Source organism: Cricetulus griseus, chromosome 5 (genome assembly GCF_003668045.3).
Source record: "Cricetulus griseus strain 17A/GY chromosome 5, alternate assembly CriGri-PICRH-1.0, whole genome shotgun sequence".
Lineage (NCBI taxonomy): Eukaryota > Metazoa > Chordata > Mammalia > Rodentia > Cricetidae > Cricetulus > Cricetulus griseus.
Genome location: NC_048598.1, coordinates 62632571 through 62658546, shown reverse-complemented (window position 1 = coordinate 62658546; position 25976 = coordinate 62632571). Strand labels below are relative to the sequence as shown.

The following is a 25976-nucleotide window of genomic DNA, read 5'->3' as shown; positions in this document are numbered from 1 at the left end:
GGTTTGTCCAGCCCAGCACATGGTAAAGAGAAGGAGAGATATAGGAATGTGATATCAGTCTCATGGTCATTGACAGCAACTGAGCTCAGCTCTGAGTGTTTGTAGATAAGAAAGAACTGCTTGTGTGGTCTTCAGTGTTTATATAATGCTCACAGAACCTGTGGGCATTTACTGTGTTAGTCACTTAAATTGCTGGAAAATATACCCAGCAAGAAGCAACTTAGGGGAGTTAGAGTTTATTCTGGCTCACAGTTTAAGGATTCACAGTCCATCATTGTGGGGAAGGCATGGTGACAGACAGGTGTGTGAGGCAGCTGGTCATACTTCATGCACAGCCAGGAAGCAGAGAGAGAGAGAGAGAAAGAGATGAATGCTGCCACTCAGTTCCCTTTCTCCATCTTATTCAGTCCAGTATCCCAGCCCATGAAATAGTGATGTCCACATTTAGATTAGAAACCTCCTCTTCAATGAAATGTATATAAAAAACTCCTTCAGACTTGCTGAGGTTTGCATCCTAGGTGATTCAAGCTGATGATCAAGACTGAACATCACAGTCATTGATGTCCTAGTTCTGTTACCTCCAAACTTAATGGAATATATGTGAGTGCCCATGTACACATACATAAAGACAATATGAGGGAACTGAGACAGAAAACAACCCTCCTGGACTGTTTCTGAGCTGTCTGGGCGGAGGCTGGCAGCTGTCTGTCTCCTTGTACTGTGCTCAGGATGGAAGCCAGCTGTCATAAAGGGCTAGGTGATATATTAGTATCTTAGTTGGTAGGAGAGCAACTGTTCAGACCCTGTGCATTACAGAGTACTGAAACCAAGACTGAGAACAGTTACCTGGAAAAGCTGTTGGAGGGAAATGACTCTACACTGTTCACATGCCAGACCCTAGCTGTGCCGCTAGTGGCAAAGGCTGGACCATCTCTCTCCTCTTGGTTTCCTTAAATCTCAAGACCTTCACAGGTGTACTTTGCTCAAAACAAATGTGTGTTTCTTCAGATAGAAAATGGAAACAGTGACAGGGATATGGCTGTTAGAAAAATGCTTGCCATGCAACCATCAGGACCCAAGTGTGATCTCTAGCAACTACATAAAAAGGATAGGCATGGTGGCAAGTGTCTGTGACCCCAGGAGTGTGAAAGTGGAGACAGGCAGATTCCTGGAAGCCAGCCTAGCCAGTGAGACATCCTGCATCAACAAAACAAGATGTATATGAAGAATAAAGCTGAAGTTGACCTTTGGCCTACACATACATACACTGGGAGCAGGGGGAGAAACTGAATTATTCAAAAATAGTTTCTGGTTTCTCCATATGTAAAGTGAGACACCACATAAAATTTGGGCTTTCAATAGCTCAGATGTGTCACTTGTTCCTTGGGTCAGGGGCACCAATCTCTTCTAGTAATGCCACTCCTTAGGGGCTTTCAGTGATGGGCCCTTCTCTGCTGATGTTTTCAAAGCTTGTATAGAGAGCTTGGAAAGGCTGCTCACACCCCAAACTAACAAGCAGTCTCAACATCAGGCACCTAAAAGGCCCAGCAGATAGTATGAATGGCTGAGTCAGGATAAGAACAAGCAATGAATTCTGCGTGTTTAATGGCATGACCATGCTTCAATATAAAGTCCTGATGTTAAGCCACTGTGAGTGTGTTTGTGTGTGTGTGGTACTCATGTGCACATGTGTATGGAGATCAGAGAACAACTATGGGAGTCATTCCTCAGCTGTGTCACACATTTTAGTCTGAGAGAGGATCTCTTGATGTCCTGGAATTCACCAAGGAAGCTAGGATGGCTGACCTAGCAGCCCCATCTCCAGCTCTCATCTCTCCAGTGCTGGGATTGCAAGTATATGTCACCACACTCAGCTTTTACATGGGATTGGGGGGCTCAAAATCAGGTCCTCATGCTTGTAGAGACAAGCACTTTAACCACTGATCCATCTCCAGAGGACCAGATTAAGCCATTCTTAATTCGTGTGATGGCTGAACAGTTTATGCAATTACAGTAAATGGAGCCATTACAAAACTAGTTGTGAAATAAGGTTCGAAGTAAGATCCACTCTGAGACATCTTGCTTCCTAATTTAAAGTATGACTCAACATGTAGTAGACCCTGAATGTTTTTCCAAGGAAACACAACAACATTTCTAGATTTTTTCCAATGTCCAGTGGCTATCTTGACCTTTTCCTGTGAGACTGTAATTAGCTGTTGTGGTTTTATTTCTGTTGCTGTGATAAAATATCCTGATACAAAGCTACCTAGAGGAGAAAAGGGTTTATTTGGCTTATAACTCCAGATTACAGTGCATTATTGTAGGGAAGGTGCTTGAGACAGCTGGTCACATCATATTTATATCAAAAGCAGAAAGACCATCTGCCTGCTGCTACTCATACTCAACTACCTTCGCTTACTCTTACACATCTCAGGGCTCAGTCTAGAGGAATGGGGCTGTCCTCAGTATTCTGGGTCTTTCTATATAAATCCAGAACTAAAAACTGCCCCCATGCCCCCTGCTCCTAATCTAGATAATTTTCCTCCTAGGTGACTCTAGGTTGGGCCATGCTGACATAAAACTAACTAGCACAATCAGCATTGGACTTCAGCCTATGTGGTGGCTTTCATCACATACGTTTCACTCCTACTGACATATGTGGGAAGAGCCAGTAAGTCACTGAAGGTTAACAAGTAGACACAATGGTTTAGGTAAAACCATATATAGGTTCTGACACTTTGTGGTAATTCCAATTGTGGGAGAAGTGCCTTTCTATTCCCACACATGGCTGCACACTGAACAAAATTAAAAAGGACTTAAAAAGTAGATTTTCACTACTTTATGTGAGTGCTTATAAATTTTTAGTAACCAGATCTACAGAGGCCATTGCTGCAGAAGGGGGCACAGATGGTCAAATGGCATCTCCCTGATGTGAAATATATGGGAGCATGAGGCTCTTTCAAGCTACAAAATTGTGTATTTTGTATTTGTCATTCTATATGAATTACCACCAAACTGGAATATATCATATGCCAGCCTCCCTCTACACTGTGGAAGAAAAAGCACCATGCAAGTATCTGGATTCTCTACAAGCACAAAGGTTAAAAAAAAGGGAAAATTAACTCCAGGGAAAATTTATTTCTTCCAAAGTTGGTATTAGTGGAAAAATAATGTTGGAGAATACAGAAGACTTACATAGTCAGTAATGTAATTGACTTGCTGATGATAACATATACAAAGTGGGTTACTGACACTATTTGTACTATGATTTTGAAATATAAATGATAGTGGAAAGTGATAATGTTGTCATTTTAGTGTTACTGATCCAAATGAGAACAGGTTCTGTGTGAGAGTTCATGTATGTGCAGATACATATGTATGTACAGGTGCACATATGTATGAGCACAGGGGGCAGAATGTTAGCATTCAGGCATCTGTACTGGCCTGCCCTTGGGGTTCTGACAGGATACACCCTCAGCTGCAGCCACTAAGAGAATGACCTGTGCACATTCTTTATGTTTCCTTTTAAAAGGGCCCTGCCCACCTCCTCTCTCTCTCTCCTCTCTCTCTCTCTCTCTCTCTCTCTCTCTCTCTCTCTCTCTGTCTCTCTGTCTCTCTCTCTCTCTCTCCTTCTCTGTCTCTCTGTCTCCCCAACCCCTGCCTCTCTTTTCTCTTCTGCTCCTGTCCCCAGAGGCTGGTCTCCCTCCTCTTTTTCCCATTCACTTTCCCCTAATTAAAAAAAAAACAAAAAACAAAAAACAAAAAAACTTCCACATGCATGAGCTCTGTCTTTCTCATGCTGCTTTTAAATTATAACACAGAAGACATTTCTGATGCCATTCTTTGGGTACTGTATACCTTTCTTTTGTACTTTGAGACTGGATGTCACTGAAACCTGGAACTTGCTGTTGAAGCTAGGCTGACTAGCCATAAGCTCCAGGGATCAGCTTTGTCTCCACTTCCCCAGTTCTATATATGCCACTCTGCCCAGATTTTTTATGTGGAGTCTGGGAAATGATCCCAGGTTATCATGATTGTACAACAAGGCAAGCATTTTACCAACTGAGGATCACCAGAGAAACCGAATTCTTGATCAGGAGAGTATATGAACATGTGGCAGAAAATGACAATTCTATAGGAACAAAATCCTTGGCTTCCTGTCAATGTTTTTGGTGTGGCCAATTTTTGCTAAGAGTGGAACGATATTGGTTTGTGATAGCCCTGAAAGAATAGGAGCCATGGGAGAGAGGCTTTTGTGTATCACCAGAGGCCTAAAACAGAATCATTTAGATATACAGAGATGGCTCATCAGTTAAGAGTATGTGCTCTTCCAGAGGACCAAAGTTCAGTTCTCAGCACCCATGTTGATCAGCTCACAACTCCCTGTTTAACTCTAGCTCCAAGAGATCCAATGCCTTCTTCTGGACTCTGTGGGCACTGCACATGCATGCATGCATGCATACATGCATGCATACATACATACATACATACATACATACATACATACATACACATTTTAAAAATTAAATAAAAATGTAAAAATAAATATATCATTCACAGATAACATCATGCACACACGTGTGTGTGTGTGTGTGTGTGTGTGTGTGTGTGTGTGTGTGTGTGTGTGTGTGTTTAAGAGAAAGAGAGAAAAAAGGGAAAGAAAGAAATCCTGACAACGATTTTTGTCATATAAACCTGTGCCAACTACATCTGTCTTTGGAACTAATTTTTCTCATTTGCATGTGGGTTGCATTTTTTCCCAATTTTCTTGAGATATCTTATGTAGCTCAAGCTGGACTCCAGCCCCTTATATATTCAAGAATTACCTTGAATTTACCATTTTCTTGTCCCCCTCTCCTGTATACTGGGATTACAAATCCTGTGCCACTGAGTCAGGTTTACACATGGGAAGCAGTGTACACAAGGTTAACACTCTACCCACTGAGCTATATCCACAGCCCTGTTATGTTCATAATTGAAGAGAAAAATCTCGACTTTTTGAAGCAATTTTAGAGCCCCGAGAGAACCAGGAGGTACATATTTGGCAGAATGTGACCCTGTGGACTATTCAGAAACCCCAGCACGGGCTTCCTGCTTGGTGAAATCCCTGGCGCATACTGCCCAGTGGTAGCTCGTGTCTGTGTACCTGGTGAGCCACCTGCACTGCAGTGCACGGATGTGTTTACCACCTATTACTTGAATTTATGCAGCTAGTTTTTGGTGGCTGACCTGAAGGACCCGGCTTTCTTCTGTACTGTACCAGGCCCCTGAGGCTCCATTAAAGAGACAAGAAGAAGTGTTTCAAGGGCTGTGCACAGGGCTGCAAAGGCTCTCCTGTCCTCCCTTCACTGTGGAATAAAGTGAGCACAGAGTTTTCAACAAGTAAGAAACAGCTGAGAAATCAAAGAGAAAGGTATCTAGGCACACTGTGGCAGAAATTTGGGTTTATTCACCAACATCTGATTCTCACCTTCTTCCACACTAAAAGGACAACCAGTCGTCCTCTGGACACCTATCTACAGCGGAGACCTATTTACCAGTTTTCTTAGGTGTGGCTCTGTGATTAAAGTCCCTTCAAGGAGGTAAGAGTTATGACCTATGGAAGATTCTAGATGTCATCTTACAAGACAGCTGGGGGCTAATGAGGGGATGACTGTCAAGCTAGTCCCTCATGGTGAAAGGAGAGACCCTCTGACTGGAATACTCATGCTGTAGTGCGCGCACACACACACACACACACACACACACACAAGGGCAGACAGACAATAAGTAAACAATACACGTAAAGGTTTTCTTTTTAAATTGTTGGCATGCACTCTTTACCCTCTACAAACTATTCTTGTTTTTTCTTCTGAAAAAGTGGAATGTGGGTACAATGACTGGAGCTAGAGCAGCTATTTTGGACTGGACCATTAATCACACCAGGGAAGTGGGGCTTCATCTCACAGGAAAATGAGAGAAGTCAGAATCCTCATAGACTCAGAGCTACAATACCAGCCCCACACCGACTACCTAGCAATTTATTTATGAGAAAGAAACAGCCTTTTAGCTTATGTAAGCCATCACTATTTTACAAACACGTTCCTGAAAACTCTAAGTAATGTACTTGGATGTCTTTATTTACATGATGCTGATATCAACTGTGAAATAGTTAAAAATTACTCTCTAAAGGAAAAATAACAGATGTCTAGCAAATATACAATCACAGTTTGTGTGCAGCATAAATTTAAATAATATTTAAGAATATCTGTGAGAGGGCACAGGCATCTGATCAATTTCTTTTCTATTAAAGACAAGGTGGTACAAATTACTTTGTTCTTCCTAGTCATATCTTCTAGGACATGCTGTGGAAGCTGGCAATTCTTTTAGGAAAGTTTATGTTTTGCATAAATTGTTAGAATAAACAAAATCTGAGGGAACTTGAGTTTAGAGTCAGTGAGAGATGGCTAAAATGGAAATTGCTGAATAAAATGCACCAAATCTGTCAAATTTGGGCAACTGTGTATTTACTCACTCTGGCTGTGATGGCTAATACTGACTGTCCACTTGAAAGGATCTAGAATCACCAAAGAGACATGCCTCTAGGCATAACTGTGAGATGGTTTCTAGACTGAGTATATGGAGGTGGGAAGACTCTCCTGAAATAGATGGGATCCATTCCCTGGGTTGAGGTCCTGGCCTGAATATGATCTGAGCACCAGCATCCATCTCTGTCTGTTTCCAGACTGTGGATGCCATGTGATCAGCTGCCTCACACTCCTGCTGCTATGATTTCTGCACCATGATGGACTTAATATTTGAACTGGACGCCAAAATAAACCACTCTTTCTTCAAGTTCCATTGGTGAGACAGTCTGTCACAACAATGAGACAAATAACTAATAAACTGTCCTGAGGTCAATGCACTGCCAGACAAAGAAATAATCAGAGTTTTTATGTTTATTTTGTATTGATCCAAAATGACTCCCGAGTAACTGCTCCCCACCCTCTTATCTCAAATCTCCTCCAGGATCTTGAGGTAAAAGGGTGTTATCAACATGCCCATTATACAGACAAAGAATTCAAGGCTTGAGGGAATTAGAAAACTTTTCTAATCTCAAAGACATTTTGTTGAGGCTTAGGCCCTGTGGTGGTGTGAAAGAAAATGGCAGCATTAGGAGGTGTGGCTTTGTTGGAGTGTGGCCTTATTGGAAGAAGTGTGTCACTGTGGAGAACTCTCATATATGCTCAAGCCATGCCCAGTGTCTCAGACCACTTGCTTGTGAGTCAAGATGTAAGGACTCTCAGTTCCTGTTCTAGTACCATGTCTGCCTGCATGCTGCCTTGCTTCCTGCCATGATGATAATAGACTAACCCTCTGAACTATAAGATTATGCCACCACGATTAATTTTTTTTTTCCTTTAGAAGAGTTGCCATGGTCATGGTGTCTCTTCAAGGCAATACAAGCCCTAACTAAGACAGGTCTTTCAATGCTGTCCCAAGACCTTCGGGTCCTAGGAACTGGAATGACCAACCAACTTCTTTAGTTTGCTTTAAAACATAAAGCTAAGAGTCTGCTATTCCTTTGTGGACCTGCAAATCTTTCATTTTTAAAAGGTGCTGGTCAATTTAACTGTCAACTTGACCCAACCTAGAGTCACCTGGGAAGAGAGTCTTAATGATGAATTGCTTAGATTAGGGTGGTCTGTGGGAATATCTATGGGGTGCTTCCTTGACTTCTAAGTAATATAGGAAGTTCCAGCCTACTGTGGACAACACCATTCCCTAGACAGGGATCCAGAAGTATAAGAGAAGACATAGCTAGCATAGCAAGGGGCCATGCTTTTACGTCCTCTGCTCTTGACTGTGGGTATAATACTGCCAGTTTCTGCACTGACTTCTCTGATTTTTCTCAGACTATATGTCACAGCAACACAACTGAAAGGAGGACACCTTCTTTCAACTTTCTCAAGAGCTTAAATTGCAAGAATAAATGAACTATTCATTGATATTACTTCTTATGTAACACACACACAAACACACACACACACACACACACACACACACACACACTTGCAGTTCTAACCCAAGTAAACAAATAGCAAACTGCTATTGATGGTATAAGGAGCATGCCATTCACAGAAACACTTCAAAGTAAAAAGCAGAAGGCAGCTTACCTTTTGAGTGAGTAGAGCTCGAACGACTTGGTTGGCTACCTATAAAAAGGAAGAAAGTTGTTGTCAGTTATAACAGACTTTCTATAAATGCATGCTCATTTACCAACAAATTTCCCACAGCTTCCAGCCTGTAATGAGCCCCTCATATCCCTCTTTTCTCTACCTGTGAAAGATCTCTCTTTTCATAACAAGCATGTCCTTCTGGGTAATATTTTTGCTATATCCAAAGGTGACCTTGTGGCTAATTAAGATGGTTCAGCTGGGAAGATAATTCACACCTTGACTTTCACATTTCCATATTTGGGGAAATAAGCTCCTTTCATATGTAAAGTACTTCATCAAAGCTAAAACACAAAGCAGTGAGAGACACCATCCTAATGATCTGTACACAATTTCCCATCTCACTGGTATATCATCTCCTTTAACTCTCCTTCCATTACTTTCCTGTCTTAATGTTCCTCTGTCTAAAATTACTGGAAATCCAGAAAGGCAGGCAGAAGAGAATGGGGCAGTCCATTTTTTGTGTGGCCTATGTCCTTCCTCTGTCTTCCCCTACATCCTCTTCTTGCGTTTGCCTCTTGTAACACAATCTGGTGGTTGTTAATTTATTCTGAAGCAGAAGGATCCCAGTTTTGACCCTGAGGCCTGGGCACATCCCAGCTCTCTTTTATTCCCATAGGACAGAGTTCCAGCCAATGAGATATAAGGAGACTATTTTTCTTGTGTGTAGGAGAGTCTTTAAGAAGAGGAGAACCTGGATTAATATTCCTTTCTTCTGTGTGGGGCTTGAAAGTAATGACTGATAGAGCCCAGCTATACACCTCATGGGGATACCTTCAAAGAACAAAACAATAAAATCACCTGTACACATGCTATAATAAAATTATGGAATCAGCCTTGGTATCCATCAAATGAACAAATAAAATGTATATCTACACAATGGAATATTATTTAGCTATAAAGAATGAAATCTTACTGGTATTAAAAGTAGATATCTATGGAATCATCATGCTAAACAAAATAATTCAAACTCAGAAAAAAATGAATATAATATGCTTTCTCTCATGTGTGGAATCTATATTTTTAAGAAAAACATGAAACTGTATGGAGAGCTACTTGGGAAGAGAAAAAGGACCAACAGGATGGAGGAAGGGGGACAAGACAGGGTAAAAGGGAGATGAATATGATCAAAATGTTTTCTGAACATGGATGAAAATGTCATGACAAAACCTACCACTTTGTATTACTCATATATCCTAATTTAAAAAGTGATTTCTGGAATGTCAGCAGCTATCTTGACAACAAGCACCACATATTAAGTATATTTACTCAGAGAAATATAAAAAGCCCAAGGCCAATCTTGTCATCGGTTATATAGTTTGCTGCTCAACTTCCACTGAGCAAGAACCTGTTTCAATATTATTCTGAGTTTCTTGCAACATACAGCAAGCATAATCCTCAGTATTGTATTATTACTGTTTGAGGCAAGGTGTTAGTATCCCTGCCTGATCTTGAACTCCCTATGTAGCCAAGAATGACCTTGAACTTCTGACCCCTTTGCCTCTGCCTCCCAAGTGCTGGGAATATAGGCAAACACCACCCACCACACGGTTTATGTTTTGCAAGCTAGGCAAGTACTATATCAATGGAGCCCTAGCCTGTGTAGTCACTAATCTCTTAACAGAATTTCAATTTTCTTCAAGCAACTTGGAACCTCAGGGAAAGCTGGACTCCTCTTCAGACAAAGACCTGAATCATAATAAAGCTAAGCCAACTTTGACACTCTAGTCCCTTTCAGTGGCAACTAGAGGGAAAGACTAAAAACCATGTGTAAACCCAACAGTATTTCTCTGAGTTTTCAAGACCTGAGAAGCCTTCCATATAGTTTTTCACTATTTTTCAATATGGATGTTAAGATCATATTTACATTGCATATTTAAAAACACAATAAGTGTGGACATTGCTAATCTTCAGCATCACCTAGAAGTTATTTACCACATGATTACTGCTGATAAAATTAATTATGACTAATTAAAGTTGGTAGGGAATGTATAGTGGTCCATGCCCATAGACCTAGCACTGAGGTGGCTAAGGCAGGATCTCAATTTCAAGACAAATCTAGGCTACAATGTGAGATATTTTATCCAAAGTCTATATGAAGATATAGAACTTAATAGGTTAATTAGGGAATATTCCTAATATATGCTGTATGTACAATATAATTTGTATAATACAAAGTTAAATGTAATATATAAACTATATATTACAAGATGTTGCCTGTCTAACTGAATCTGACAACCATTAAAAAGAAAGTTAAGGACCCAGGGTAGCAGTTCTCAACCGTGAGTCTTGATCCCTTTTGTGATCAAACGACCTTTTCACAGGGGTCAACTAAGACCACTACAAATCACAGATATTTACATTATGATTCATAAAGGTAACAAAATTACAGTTATGAAATAGCAACGAGGTTAATTTATGGTTGGGGTCACCACAACATGAGGAACTGTATTAAAGGGTCTCAGCATTAGGAAGGTTGAAAAACACTGGCCTAGATTGATTGTTCAGTCATGTGTATTGAAGTTCAGATTCCCAACACCCACATAAGAAGTAGGGCATTCATACAAACACCTGTAACCCCAGCTTCAAGGTGAGTAGAGACAGGGAGGCTGATGGTGCTTTGTGGCTTCCAGCCCAGCCAAGACAAAATAAGTTCCAGGTTCAGGGAGAGTCCCTGCTTAAAAGGAATAGGCGGAACAAGATAGAGATATGTTTATTTTGGTTTTTGGTTTTTTTTTTTTTTTTTTTTTTTTTGCATTTTTCAAGGCAGCGTTTCTCTTTGGCTTTGGGGGTTGTCCTGGACCTAGCTCTTGTAGACAAGGCTGATCTCGAACTCACAGATATATGACTGCCTCTGCCTTCTGAGTGCTGGGACTAAAGTTATACACCACCACTGCCCAGCTGATAGACATGATATGTTAACTGACACTTCTTCTGTTCTTTTTGTGTGCACGTTGGGGCAGGCACCCCCACACATGCATACATACACTCAAACAAACACACACACAAATAAATGAAGAAGTGAAAACAAATAAAATATTTAGATGTCATAGAGTATAAGCACACTAGTTTGCGTTCATTTCTTCCTTCAGTCATTCAGTAAAAAATTTCTAAACATCTGACAACTGGGATGTGGACACCTAGAGCAAAGATATAGCAGGCTGGTGGTTACAATCACACCATTAAACATGTCACACAGTGCATATATGTTATCATTATGGTGATTGTCAGATTCAGGCAGATTAGAAGGTATGCTTTCATCTACTTTTGCACTGGGTAACACATTTATTTTGGGGATGTTCATCTCTGTGTGCCTGATAATCTTGGAACACTTTGAATGTGAATGTTTTCATAGGGCTTAATTGTTTCTTGACTCAATATTGACAAAACAACACATCCTTCATGACAGTTGGCTACCAGCAAATCTCAGAGAAAATTAAAACATAAGCTAACACTGAGTTTTGGGCAGAAGGTATTTACTCCATGAGAAGTAAATAGTTAGAATCAAGACTATTCATAATTTATTACTTAAATCATATGCATAAAGCGTATTTCACCCAGTAAAAACTTTCCAAATTTACCCTGTTGACATTAAATAAAAATGGAAAGTTTTTCATTGAAACTAGTAATAGTCTTGAAGGAAAAAAGTATCTTTTAGAAATTTGCATACATTTACACATTGAGGTTGGGTGTGGTTGGTTGTAGTTGGGTGTGGTTGAGTGTGGTTGAGTGTGGTTGGGTGTGGTTGGGTGTGGTTGAGTGTGGTTGGGTGTGGTTGGGTGTGTGTGCATGCACCACATACATGGAAGCCAGAGACTGACAATAGGTATTTTCCTCAATTGCTCTCCCTCTAAGTTTTTGATTCAGGGTCTCTTACAAAAGCTCCCACAAAAGCTCACTGATGTGTGCTAGACATTCTGACTTGGGGTCTGCCTGTTTCGACCCCTAGCACTGTGGTAAAAAGCACACAGAAAGGCACCTGTTGGTTTATGTCTGCTCTAGAGTTCAAACTCAGTTATGCTTCTGTAGCAAAACATTTTATAGACTGAGATTTCTCCCAGCCCCCAAATCTTGGGAGGTTTTAAGCATTCATTCCAATTTATAAGTATCTGAGAGTTTAAAGTCAAACAATACATCACCTCTTTTACTGTTGGCAAATGAAGGAAAGTAGAAGGCTTGAGCTGTCTATGCAGGCAGAATTGGAGAACAATATACGAAAGTTAATTCAGATCATAAATAATTTACTTAAAAAAATCTCAGACTTGGATTTGATTTACTTGCTCATAAAACTGCCGAATATCAATATTTTCTTTTCTTCCTCCAAACGGGTTGCTTTCTTAAGCCACTCTGTGTTAACAGTGGTCACATAAAATGGCTGTATCTGTGATTTAATGGGGGGCATAGAGTAATATCCTAACCATAACAGCCCCTGAGAGGAAAAACTCTGTATCTCTGCACTCTGCTCCTTGCCCAGTGGGCTTACTGACTCTGTATTGGACAAAGTTCCCTCTGACATGTGTCCCTTGGACAATTGTTTGTCCTACCTGAAAATTGAACAATATTTTTGTAGCTACTGACACGGAGGTAGAAGTACCAGATGGACCTATGGATTCTCTGGGGAAGGAAGGTATGTATGCTTCCCTCTTTACTGTCGGTGAAGATGGCTTCTTAGCTTTCTTGCTGTTAACGGTCACCCCTCCCAGGTGTATCTCAGAGCTGCTGTTAGGAGCTGGTACCTTCAGTCTCTGATAGGCACACATGATGCTGCCAGGATATGGCCCTACCCACAGGGCTCCAGCAATCTGCCCTCAGCTCTTGGGTTGCAGATAATCACATCCTGCCAGGCCTGGTTAATGAGAACAAATAACTTCCAGGGGTACCTGGCAGCTTCCTCTCAGAAGAAAGGCAGAACAGCAGCTGGCCTGAGCCAGAGGGACCTGAGACAGTGGAACAGAGCTGACAGCTTTTCTGCCTCTGGGTTGTGGGACAAACTTGCCCATGTTTTCTGTGGAGACAGCCCAGCTCTGGCCTAGGAGACATGCAGATCTGCTCCTTTCCTCCTCAGTGGGAATTCTGTCAGAAAACTGTCATTCCCACCCACACAATGCCTTCCTGCTCCCTCCCACTAAGCACCAAGTGAACTCAAGGCTTCCTTGAGTCTCTACCTCCCCAGCATGTAAATGTTCACCATCGTGCCTGGCTCTTTTACCTGTTTGTTTTTATACTATTGGTCCTTTCTCCTCTAGGCACTTGCCTTCCAGAGACAGGAAGAAGGTGAGATTGCTGACTTTTCTGCTATTGGACTGAAAAGTGTCCCCTGACCATGAGAGAGAGAGAGAGAGAGAGAGAGAGAGAGAGAGAGAGAGAGAGAGAGAGAGAGAGAGAGAGAGAGAGAGCACACTAGGGGGTTCAGCCAGTTCTTACCTAGTTGACAAGGCCTCAGGGCGCTCTGTGGTGGAGGGCTAGAAGCAGCAGACTAGTCCTTAGTGGGGGATGAAAGTCACCATGCCCAGACAGCCCTCCCACCCCCTGCTGCCTACTGCCAGTCTCCCTTGCTCTGTTGGGGATTTTATCTTACAAAACAACTCCTATGCCAGCAAAGTAGCTACAATCTAGTTGAAAACACGTGCATGTTTAAAAATGCTCTTTGGATGGATTTCCCATCCTCTGGATCCCACACAGTAAAGAGGCAGCTAGGGACAAACAAGTAGGAGAATTTTAGGGAATGGTCCCTAGAAATACTTGGATTTAGGGCTCTAGAGAGGGCTCAGTCGCTAAAGTGCTTGCCTTGTAAAGATGAAGACCGGAGTTCTATCTTCAGATCCTACTTTTATAAAGCCAGGCATGGGGTTAGGGGGATGAGGACATAGAGGTTAAAGTAAAGTACCTACTATGCAAGTGTGAGGACCAAGTGTGCTAACCCATGTGCCTGGGAATATTATTTTAAGGTGTGTGACTTTTGTTTATGCTGCATTTGTTTAGCTCTGTGAAGCTGTGTTACTGTAATTGTCTAAGTCACCTGATAGTCTAATAAAGAGCTGAATGGTCAATAGTGAGGATGGAGCAAGGATAGGTGGGGCTGACAGGCAGAAAATAAAAGGAGAAATGAGGGAGGGGAAGGAATAAGAAAACTAGGAGAGGAGGACATCAGAGGCCAGTCATCTAGCCACTGAGTAGGAAGGAAAGTAAGAATTATAGAAGAGAAAGATAAAAGCACAGAGGGAAAAGGTAGTTGGGATAATTTTTTAAAAAGTTGGCTGGAAACAAGCCAAGCTAAGGCAAGACATTCAAAACTAAGAATACGCCTCCATTTGTGTGATTCATTTAGGAGCTGGATGACAGGCCCTCGAAAAGCTAAAAAAGCAAAAACAATCACACTACCCATGTAAATGATAGGTGGGCATGGTGGCCTTCTGTAATTTCAGCCTTAGTGGTTGGAGAGAAGGGATCCCCAGAGCAAGCTGGCTAGGAAGACTAGCTATGTTGGCAATCTACAGTTTTGATTGAAAGACTCTGACCCAATGAATAAGGAATAAGAACCCTTGAGGATAATTCTGAGGTCAGACGTGGGCTCATGCATGCAGCCGTACCCATGTGTACCCACACATATGAAACATCCATACATATACACATCATACACAAAGACACATTAAACATGGAGGGAAGAATCCAAGTGTGGTGACACGGACTTGTAATCTCAGCACTGGGGAAGTGGAGACAGGGACATCCCTGAGGCTATCTGGCCAGTCAGGCCTACTTGGTGAGTTCTAGGCAGAGAAAGACCCTATTTCAAAAAACAATAATGATAGCACCCGAGGAATGACACCTAAGGTTGACTGTTGGCCTCCATAAGCATGTGCACACACATGTACTCCCACACTTGTACACACATACACATACACTTAGCTTGTGTTGTCAACATATACTGAGGTTTAGTAAATGGAGGGTAATGTGACTTTCTTCATTCATAAAACTTGGGAACCATCTGAAGTTATGAGAAAAGTGTGGGGTGACTATGTAGTCAGAGAAGTCACCTGGGCAGGGCCAAATGTAGACTAGTGACTCCATTAATGGCAAATGGCAGTCAGGAAGGAAACCACAGAGGACAGGCCACTTTTTTCATGTCAGACTTGAAGAACAATACATAGATTTCATTTGTAAATGCATGTAGTTGGGTATGTGCCCATGGCATGAATGCTTCAATACGAGTTACTAAACATCTGTTGCACTCTTCTCCATGTTTTTGAGGGTTGAATTTTGAGACAGGGTCTCATGTAGCCCAAGCTGGCCTCAAACTCACTAAGTTACTATGGAGTAATCTTTTTTATGCACTGTGACGATGTGCCTTTGCCAAGGTCCCTTCTGATTGGTTTAATAAAGAGCTGAATGACCAATAGCTAGGTAGGAAGAGGCTAGGCAGGACTTACAGGCAGAGAGAAAAGAAGAGATGGATTTATGTGTGGGAGAGTCAGAAAGGGAGATAGAGAGGTAGCAGGACATACAGGGGGAGAGGTAAAAGCCACAAGTCATGTGACAGAATGTAGATGAACAGAAATTGGTTAATTTAAGTTATAAGACCTAGTTAGAAACAAGCCTGAATTTTGGAACCTATTCCCCATGCAGGGCTGCCTTGCTCAGCCTTGATGCAGGGGGAGGAGCTTAGTCTTGCCTCAATGTGGTGATATGACATGAGGCCTGCCCCTTTCTGAAAGGAGGAGGAGTGGATGGGGGATAGATGGGAGGTGGGGGGAGGGAACAGAAAGAGAGGAGGAAGGGGAAACTGGTTGGTATGTAAAATAAATAAAATAATTTAATGGTAATAAAAAAGAAACAAGTCTGAGTTAAGGATGAATTTTCATAATTAATGAGTCTCCATGTTGTTTTTTGCAAGCTGGTGATCCAAAGAGAAATCTGTCTACACTATATAGTCAAAGATGACCTTGGGGTACCAAGACAACCAGTATATGCACTGCTGGGGATCGAGCCCTGGGCATTGTGCATGCTATGAATGTGCTCTGTCCACTGAGGTACAGCCTCAACCAGCATTCATTTATTTTGCCTAACCGTCTTGCCACATAAAATGCAGGAGTGCCACATGTCTATCCTACAGGATAGGGCAGCTGTGCTGGTGTTTGGACCTGAGCCTTTCCCAGGAAAAGTTCATGTGGTCTTTTCAAATTAAAATTTGTCTTTAAGGATGTGTACTTTACCCCTTCCCATTATTTATTCTTTGGACTCTGTTTAGGGTTGGTGCATAATAGATGCCTGTTTACCTCTGAGAAGACAAAGGAAGACATTACTTTAAATGTGCATGTAGGATTGCAAGAGAATAATTTGGAAATTAATTTCGTGCTGTTCCCTTTCTGTTCATTCAGCTAGTCATTTAACAAACATGCATTAAACACTTCATGTGGGTTGAGAATCACACTGAGCCCTGGAGAAATAATGGCAAACCGAGGGGAGGCATTGTCTCAAGGCGGTAGACTGGAGGAACCAGGCATGTGCTCAACTGGGCAACCAAAGTCTGTGAAAACCAGGACAGGTTGTATTCCTCTTGAGTTACTGAGATGGTAATTTTAAAGATATTGTAAGACTCTGATGCAGGGTGTGCCTGAAAGTGTCCCTGTAAAGATTCCTGAGGCCAACCTTGGCACACAGCACCCAGGTCAGAGAGAGAGAGAGAGAGAGAGAGAGAGAGAGAGAGAGAGAGAGAGAGAGAGAGAGAGAGAGAGAGAGAGAGAGATTGAGACTTTTCTCTTTTAAGACAGTGTCTTATATAGCCCAGGCTGACCTGGTCCTCAGGATATAGCCAAGGATAAACTTGGACTGTTAATCCTCCTGATTTCATCTCCCAAGTACTGGGAGGTCACCATGATCCCCAGTTTGTAGCTTTATGTTAACTTGGAAATAATCCCAAATTTCCATATCCTATCACTGTGTGCAGGCTTGTTTCCAGTGTGTCATCTACTTGTGCTCACTGTGTGAAAGCGCCACTTGGCTATAGTACTCAAAAGCTCTCCTACAGCAGTTCATAACCTTGGTTGGATATTATAACCCCCAGGGGGCTTTAAAAACATGAATACCCAGGCTCCATGCCAGAGCAGTGTCCAACCAGATCTGGACTAGGACATAATATACACAGCAGCATATTTACAGATCCCTAGGCTGGGGGGTGGACAGATGGCAGTAAAGTACTTGCCACCCAAGTATGAAGACCTGGGTTTGAATCCCAGCACCCACCCAAGAAATAGAGTATGATAGTATATGTCTGTAATCCCAGTCCTGGGGAGCCAGACACAGGAGGATTCCTGGGGCTTGTTGGCCAGCCAGTGTAACCTAATCTATGAGACTCTGTCTCAAAAATAAAACAAGGTGGAAGGTGATTGAGGAGTCAGTAGCATTAACCTCTGGCCTCCATATGGCAGACAGACAGACAGACAGACAGACAGACAGACAGACAGACACACACACACACACACACACACACACACACACACACACACAATATCTCAGGACAAATTCAGCCATGAGAGCCACCTATTGTTCTGAACCCACACCCTTGCTCCTGCTGAGTCCTCTCCAAGCCTGCCCCGTCCTTTACTGCTGCTCTGCCTCACTCCTCCTACCCACTGCGGACTACTGTCCATTCCTGAAGTCCCCACTGCACGCAGCAGCTTCCCTAACCCAGATTCCACGACCCTCTAACCTCCTCACTTCTGCTAGCCTAAGGTTTCCACACCAGGGCCCATAAGGGATGAACTCAATGCAGTTTTGTCAGATGTCTCTGCATCCATCTGAAGGCAATGCAGTGGTTCAAGGGACGCTATCATGTTTATTATAGATACACATTGTACCTCTGTATGAGAACAATTGCTCTGGAAGGAATTGTGACGAAGGCAATACTATGGATAAATAACAATTCACCACCTGGTGGTAGACTGCCTGTCAAACATTCAGACTAAGAAAGTAGAGACTGAATCCTGAAGACTTCCAAATTCCCATAAATAGAGGAGGGTAATCCATGGAGTGGTCTTTTTGCCCCAATGCCAAGAAGCAAGAGAAGGGAAGTGGGCATGTGTGTGCGTGTGGTTGTGTGTGTATCTACCATATCTATCAAGCATGGTATGTGGTTTATGTATGGGGGGCTGAAGATATTTATCTATGTATATGAGAGGGTGTGTATATATATCTGCACATATGTGTGTGGTGTATGTATTCGTCTATGTATGTGTGGGGAGGCAATGCACCTGTGTGAGTGAGTGTGCATCCATCTAAGCAGTGTCTACCTATTTCTAGTAAACACGTTCTTTTAATAAAAGTACAGACAGAATTTTAGACGCCCCAGTGTTTCCCCAAATCCTCCACAAGCCTTCCATTTCCCTGAAAACAAGCACGAGGGCAAAAAGGATTGAGGGTGCTTTAAAGTCATGTCTTACCCATCAGGGTATGTTTTATGGAACTTATTAGCAAGGAAATAACTTACAGGAGGCCTTACCTTGTTAGTCGGACTAATTAGTATAAAAAGCCTTGGAAAGAATTTGCACTTCACATTATTACTAGATGGAACTGGCCCTCAGAGGGCATTCTCTTACAAAGCCTGGAAACAGTCAGTCTACCCCGTGCAATTAGTTACAGAACAACAGGCATGTGTAATCAGAGGCCAGTATTCATGAATACAAAACATTTGTGTTGTTCAGAGGTGGCTCTTTGTTGTAAATCACCTTGCTGGCAACTGTTAATTTCTGCAATTAGGAACAGAGGGACTCTCTCTCCAAAAATCCTACTGTCAGTGGAACCACAGATAATGATTTCATAGGAGAGAAATTTGGTTTGCATGAGAGAAACCCACATAGCACAGGTCTGAGGAATACATTGGAAGCAGATGTGGGCATTCATGTCTGTATGTGCTTGTATGTTTGTGTGCATGCTGATGTCAGATATAGACATAAAGTGTTTTTTCTTCAGTTACTTCTCCAACTGAATTTGTTGAGACTGGGTTTCTCACTGAACCTAGAGCTCATTGATTCAGCTGAACTGACTGGCTAGGTAGCCCCAGGGACCCTTCAATCTCTGCCTCCACAGTATTGGGATTACAGGTGTGTACAACTATACCTAGCTTTTTACAAGGGTTCTGGGGATCCGAACTTAGGTCCTCATCCTTATGTTTTACAGACTGAGATATCTGCACAGCCAAGACTGCGATTTCTACAGGAGAAAACCTGTGAGCTTTGTGCTGGATGGAGAGCAACCCAAGGGAATACTGTGGTAAATACGAAGCTCTGTGGTTTGAGCCCATAGATTTGACTTCTGAATACTGGTCATGTCTCACTGGAAACTTCTGTGCAAGGGGTGAAAGTGCAACTTGGCTCATCAATACTTTTAACCCAGGGGGATTATTGGCTCCTTTAAATAGCCTTGGATCTATTTGGTCTTTCTTGACCTAGACTTGGACTGGACCAAGGGCCTGGGGAGCAGGGCTGAGGAAAGCTGAACTGGCCTCAACAGACCCCAAGTCTGTGTGCCAGGTCTTATGTCAACCACTTTCCTGATTGCTTTAACTTTGGATACTGGAATGATTGGTGTGTGTGTGTGTGTGTGTGTGTGTGTGTGTGTGTGTGTGTGTGTATTCGTGCATTCATGTATGTGTCTATGTGTCTGTGCAGAAGCTGTACATAAACCTCAGGTGTCATCCCTCAGGTACTGTCTATATTATTTCTTCTTACACAGTCTCTCATTAGCTTGTTTGTTACTGAGTAGGCTAGGCTGCCTGGACAGTGAGCCCCAGGGATCTGCCTGTCTCGCCTGCTGAATGTTTGGAGTACAGGTCTGCCCCCATGCTTGATGCATACATGGGCTTCAAGATTCAAACCAAGCTCCTTGTGCATACTTCATCCAATAATCTATTCTTCCAGTCCCATTCAGGAGTTTCTGAGGCCTGATAGGGCAGAAGGTTACGAACACTGTTTGTTGGAGGAAGTAATCAGAATGGTTAGAAACACTAAACAACTAGAAGACTGAATATTAGGTAAATTTAAGGGACATCTGGAGAGTTCTCCAACAGCATGTAAGTACCAAGTACCAAGGACGGAGTAGTCAGTATTATGAGGCCAAGACTGCATGAGCAATGTGTACAGACACCAGCAAGAGAGCCTGCTAACAGAAAAATGCTGGGCTCACCCTGCATGGCATCAGGGTTCTGAGGGTTATGGATGAGTTCTGGAAGTCAGCATTCATCCCAAGCTCCCAAATATGGCTCATGTTGTGGGGCTAGATGGCATATCCTTAACAACCACTGGGTGGGCCTGAGGCTATGGACCAGCTGGCACTGCTTCCATCCCCAGCACCACATAATCAAGGCATTATGGCACATGCCTGTAATCCCAGAACATGGGAGGTGGAAGACCAGGAGTTCAAGGTCATCCTTGGCTACATAGTGAGTGTGCAAAACCACAGGTGTGGACAAACCTTAGCAGAGAAGAATCACTGTTGTGGGACTCTCCTATCCTAGGGTAAATACTGGTGTGGGACTATTCGGGTCAAGGATGATGTGAGATTATCTAAGCCTAAGAGAACACTGGTGTGAGACTATCCCAGCCTAGGAAAAACACTGGTGTGGGATTATCCCAGTCTAGGGGAGACACTGGTCTGGGACTATCCTAGCCCAGAATGGCACTGGTATGAGACTATCCCAGCCTAGGGAAGACAGTGCTGTGGGAAAACCAAAATAGTCAAAAAATTCATCCCTGAAAGGAGGAGATTACACTAGTCGGAAGGAGGAGGAACATGGTGGTAGACTGGGTTATATACCTGGGATTCTGGCTTCTGTACCTCCTGGTCCCACCCATCAACTTCTAGGACAAAGTCAAAGGAGACAGAGGAAGGATTGGATGGGGAAGGCAAGAATATCAAAAGGAGCTCACTGAAAAACATTTATATAGCTGTTAGCAAGGAGGAAAAAAATGAAGCTATACTGGTCACCTCACAAGTAAAATAATGGGACAAGATAACATGCAATTTTTCTAAAATCTATTCAGCTACACTCTAATAATCCTCCAACAGAATCTTACAGAAAGTGTGAGAGTTTTAACACACTGGGAAGATGTGTCTAAAGAAGTTATGTCATTTAAATAATAACTCCCATCATAGTGGAGTCCCTGAGGAGAACTTTTCCACATGGCCAGTGGACCATTGTGGTAAGAAGCAGCAGTGTGACTGGCTCCTATGCCTAACAGTGGGAGAAGGTGCTGAGGAGTTTGAGAGCTCTGAGCAGGCTTCAGTACCCCTGCTCCTCCCAAGACGCTCTCCAACAACCACCATTTTTGTCCTCATCTTGCCATCATTATCAGATAATATTTATTGAGTTTACTCATGCGTGGGGTTCCGTCTTCTTCCACTGCACTCAAATTTTCTTCCTGACTTCTCTTTTTCTTTTTGGCTTGTGCTCAATCTGTGGATTTCCCCCCTCGGGTTGCCAACTGTGAACGCTGTCCCCACCCTCTCAATCAGCAATTCACTTCTCAGAGAATGCATCCAACTGCACACGTGTGGTTCTTTCTCATTCAGGGCCAAGGATCGCACTTCTTGGACAGAAGGAATTGATCAAACAGTGAATCCCGCCCCAAGTGTGTGCAAGGATGGAAGACAATTATCCCAAGGAATCACAGATGCCCTGTGAAAGTTACAGAGGAAGGGAGGAAAGGAAGACAGGGGCAGAGTGGAGGTGAGACAGAAGAGAGAAATAGGAGAGGGAAAGGAAAGAGGAGAGGCAGCAGAGAAAAGGAAGGGGAGAGGGAGAGGAGATTCACATATAGAGACATTCACACAGGAGAGAAAGAAGGAGGCAGAGAGAGGGATGAAGGGGAGAAGGGGGAAGAAGAGACACAGTATCAGGTAAAAGAGGAGGAAGGAGAGAGAGGGATGGAGAGAGAGAAAGGAGAAAGAGGAGAGAGGGCTGAGAGGAAAGAGATGTATTAGGGAGGGGAGAGAAATCAGACATATGTAGAGGGCAAATCTGTGGGGGAGGTGAGGCAGAGGGAAGGAGAGATTGAGAACAATACTTCTCAGTGGACATCTTTTTACAACTTTGTACAGTTCTGTACATCATGGAACTCCCATGCCCTCTGACCCGATTACGTTCCTTAATGTTCCAGCTTCTCGTCTGCCCTCTTACCCAGCCTCACCTCATCAAGACATCTCTCATACTGTTCTCTTTGATTCTCATTTTCCAGCGCCAGTGCCGAATTCTCTGCCTGCAGTAAGAGACAGAAATAACAACCATAAATCAATGAAACGTTGTGTTATGTGACAACTCATTCAATATGGTTGCTAAATATACCTCCCCAGGACCCCGGGTAATCTCTTAGAAGTACCTTTGACAGGTTTGCACTAAGTACTATTATAAGTATCACAGGGATGACTCCTGTCTAACAGGCTCACTCACGAGCATACATTAGGATTCTAAGAAATCGGAACTTGATATTCTGAGCAAGTAGAAAATCAAATCAGGGCTGTGCAGGAGTGTTCCACAGAAAGATGCCAGTATTTATCTTATGCTATGAAAATGTAAATGTAAGAAACGCCTAAATCCACTCCATTAGGACCTGGCATGGTCTCAGCCTAATACTTGTTGAGGCCACAATAAAGAATCACAGGTGAAGCTTTTAATTCAAAGACGAAGTCCAGGTGTTATTCTTGGGGTCAGCCAGTGTCTTTGGAACATATGATGACAAGGAGAAAGGCACACCTTGACTGATCCTTATGGATCTCTCTGTCCATCCTGCTTTCTCTGATTAGAGTCTTCATGCTCCTCAGAGCACATGGGCATGGGAGTGTTTGATGCACAATGTTAGTTTCTTTCACTGTTGCTGTGATAAAACAAGCTGACAAACTCCAGGGAGAAACCATTCTTGCCGATGGTTTAGGTCAAGTTCATTATGGGATGTCAAGGCAGCACTCTGCCTGGCTTTTCACATAGGTGGGTTATGGGGATTGAACTCAGGTCCTTATGTTTGCATAGAAAGCCCTTCATTGATGGGGGAGGGGTGGGAGGTATCTTCTCAGCCCAGGAAGGAGCACTCTTAGTTTGCAGAGTGTGTGTAGTAGGCTTTGAGATAGTATACAGGTTAGTGTGTTTCTTTTATAGCTTCTCTCTATCTGGATCAGGAAGTTTTTGTTTGGTAACACACACACACACACACACACACACACACACACACACACACACACACACTTTTTAATAACCATGTAGACTTCTCTCACATACCAATCAACATTTAGCCACATATGCTCAACCATCCCTTTTCCTTCTCATCTTTCTTCCTGCATCATGAAGGCATGTTTCAGACAAGACCCCATTTAGCTTTGGCATGTGTGTTGAGATGCTCTTGAGCACAACCACAGGCTGGTTATGATCTCCTGAAATACAGTGTGCACTATGGTAATGTGATCCACACTTAGTCCACTGTCAGCCTTGAACTGATGATAGAGTTTAGAGTTTTTCCAGTCCACAATTCTTGTTGATACCCAGTAACCTTTGATATGAATACCTCCCGATGATTGTGTACTTGTGACTTTTCTCCAGCCCCACTATTCCTTCCCTTTCCCTTCTCTCCCCTTCAACCACCTTCCCTTCTGTTCACTTCCTCTCCTTCTCTTCCCTTTTCCTCCCCACCTACCCCCTTTGATCCTCCCCTTCCTCCTCACCCTCTTCATTTCCTGTCTCTAGGATCCATTTTCTGCTGGGTTCCCAAGGGCAGTGTGATTACTAGCTTGTTCCACCCCTTTCCACCCCTGCAGTGCACAGACAACTGGTACACCATGAAAATCTGTGCTAAGGAGAGGTGAGAATAAGTTCCTTTTTTTTTTTTTTAGAGTGAAGGTATTAATGAAAATTCTCTGCTCACAGGTGACCAGGTCAGTTCTCTGCCCTCCTATCCGGTGTCCATTATGCAATCCATTTGCTTCCGACATTGTTCAAATTTAATTTCCCCTCTTTCTGATTTCATTTTATTGTTCTGAATATGTTAAATATTAGCATGATTTCAGAAATCAAAGCTCTGCTGAGAGGCACATGCCGAGTGAGGCTCCCTCCTTACTCTTTCTGTTCACCTCTTTTGTAGGCTTGTTAGCAGGGTTTGCTCCTCTCAGGTTCTCTTTCTTTCAGTGCTTCATTAAACACTGTCCTTTGCCCCTCTCATCGCGACATATTTAGACCTGATTTTCCCCTTTCTCATATCATTCTCACCAGTGTATCAGATGCAGTCATTCTATTTTACCTTCACATAGGATTCATGGATCCACTGCCTGAATACGTACGTGTGTGTGTGTGTGTGTGTGTGTGTGTGTGTGTGCGTGCGTGGTGCGTGTGCGTGCGTCGTGCGTGCGTGCGTGCGTGCGTGCGTGCGTGCGAGCGCGCGCGCGCGCGCCCTCACATGTGCGCCTGCGCATAAGGAGGCTGGAGGTTGACATCAGGTCATCTTCTCAGGAATTCTCCACTGTATTGTGTAGGGGGAAATGCTGACCACACCCGTTTGGGGGCTGGCACAGGTGCCGCTGACCACGCCCACTCGGGCATGGTCAGAGTGATGTAGCAAGGCTTTAAATGTCAGAGATGCACGCCCTCTTTTCCCTCTCCTGCCTGGCTGAGTGAGCGAGCACTGGCTCCTTTGCTTGAGTACTTTCTTAATAAACTATTTGCTGTCAATCTAATTCTGACTCCATTGCGTTCCGCATTAGTATTGTTTTGAGACAGGGTGTCTAAATACACCTGCCAGTCACTAATTTACCCAGGCTGGCTTGTCACCAAGCCCCACCATCCTTCTCCCCAGTGCTTGGATTGCAGGTATGTGCAGCCATGTTAGACATTTTTTCTGTGGGTGCTGGGACTCTGAATCAAGCTCTCATGCATACAAGGAAGGTGTTTTAATGACCGAGCATCTTCCCACCCTCCAAAGATTCTTGCACCCTCACTCTACTCTTGTTTTGCCCCTTTCAGTGGATAATGATTGATGGGGATTAGTCTTCTATTTTCTCTTATTTCAAGAGCACGCTGGAATCTCCCCGCCCCATTCATTTTTCCCCTTTACAACAACATCTCTAAGCCACACCCTGCCTTTGCCACCTTCTCCGAGGACACATCCTCCTTTGGAGAAAGCCACATGGATTAGCTGTTTTTCACTCTACCTCTCAACCAACATAGGAACCCTGTTAATACTGTGCCTGATGCCAATCATGTGACCCTGGGGTTTCTCCTTCTGGCTATTGCCTTCTCTCCCAGGCTGTAGCAATACTTTTGTGGGTCCTTGAGGTCATTTTTACTATTATTATTGATCTATTTGTTCTTGAAAATTTCATACACTCAGTTCTCTCTTCTTTCTCTTCCTTTTCCCACCCCTGTTTGGGATTGAACCTAGGGCTTTCCTAAGCATCTGGCAAATTCTCTGCCACTATCTTGATTATACCCACCCTGACTCCATCCATCCAACTCTTCTCTTGTCCCCAGCATAACTCCCTCTCAATTTAAAGTCTCTCTTCTTTTAAATTACCTATTATGTCTAATTATTTTTGCCCATAGTGTATGGGTATGGACTCATCTACTTGGGCATAAGTAACCTATGATCGCCATCCCCACCTACAGACAAGTGACTCTTCCTCTCTCAGGAACCATCAACTGCCATGCTTCTAGGTTTGTTTCACTTTTGGTTTGTTGAACTTGCTTCAGGAACAGCTGATAAAACACTTAGTTCTTTCCCCAGTCCAGGT

The 25976-nt window shown here is 43.0% G+C and overlaps 1 protein-coding gene across 1 annotated transcript in view; it reads right to left on the bottom strand.

Moving 5' to 3' along the window:
* Positions 1 to 25976, bottom strand: part of Nckap5 (NCK associated protein 5) — a 544909-nt gene that overhangs the window by 199837 nt on the left and 319096 nt on the right. The window contains exons 7-8 of the mRNA XM_035445835.1: positions 22397 to 22465; positions 8157 to 8195 (exon numbers count right to left, since the gene is read on the bottom strand). Coding sequence (XP_035301726.1) covers positions 8157 to 8195; positions 22397 to 22465 — 108 coding nt within the window. The remainder of the gene's footprint in view (positions 1 to 8156; positions 8196 to 22396; positions 22466 to 25976) is intronic.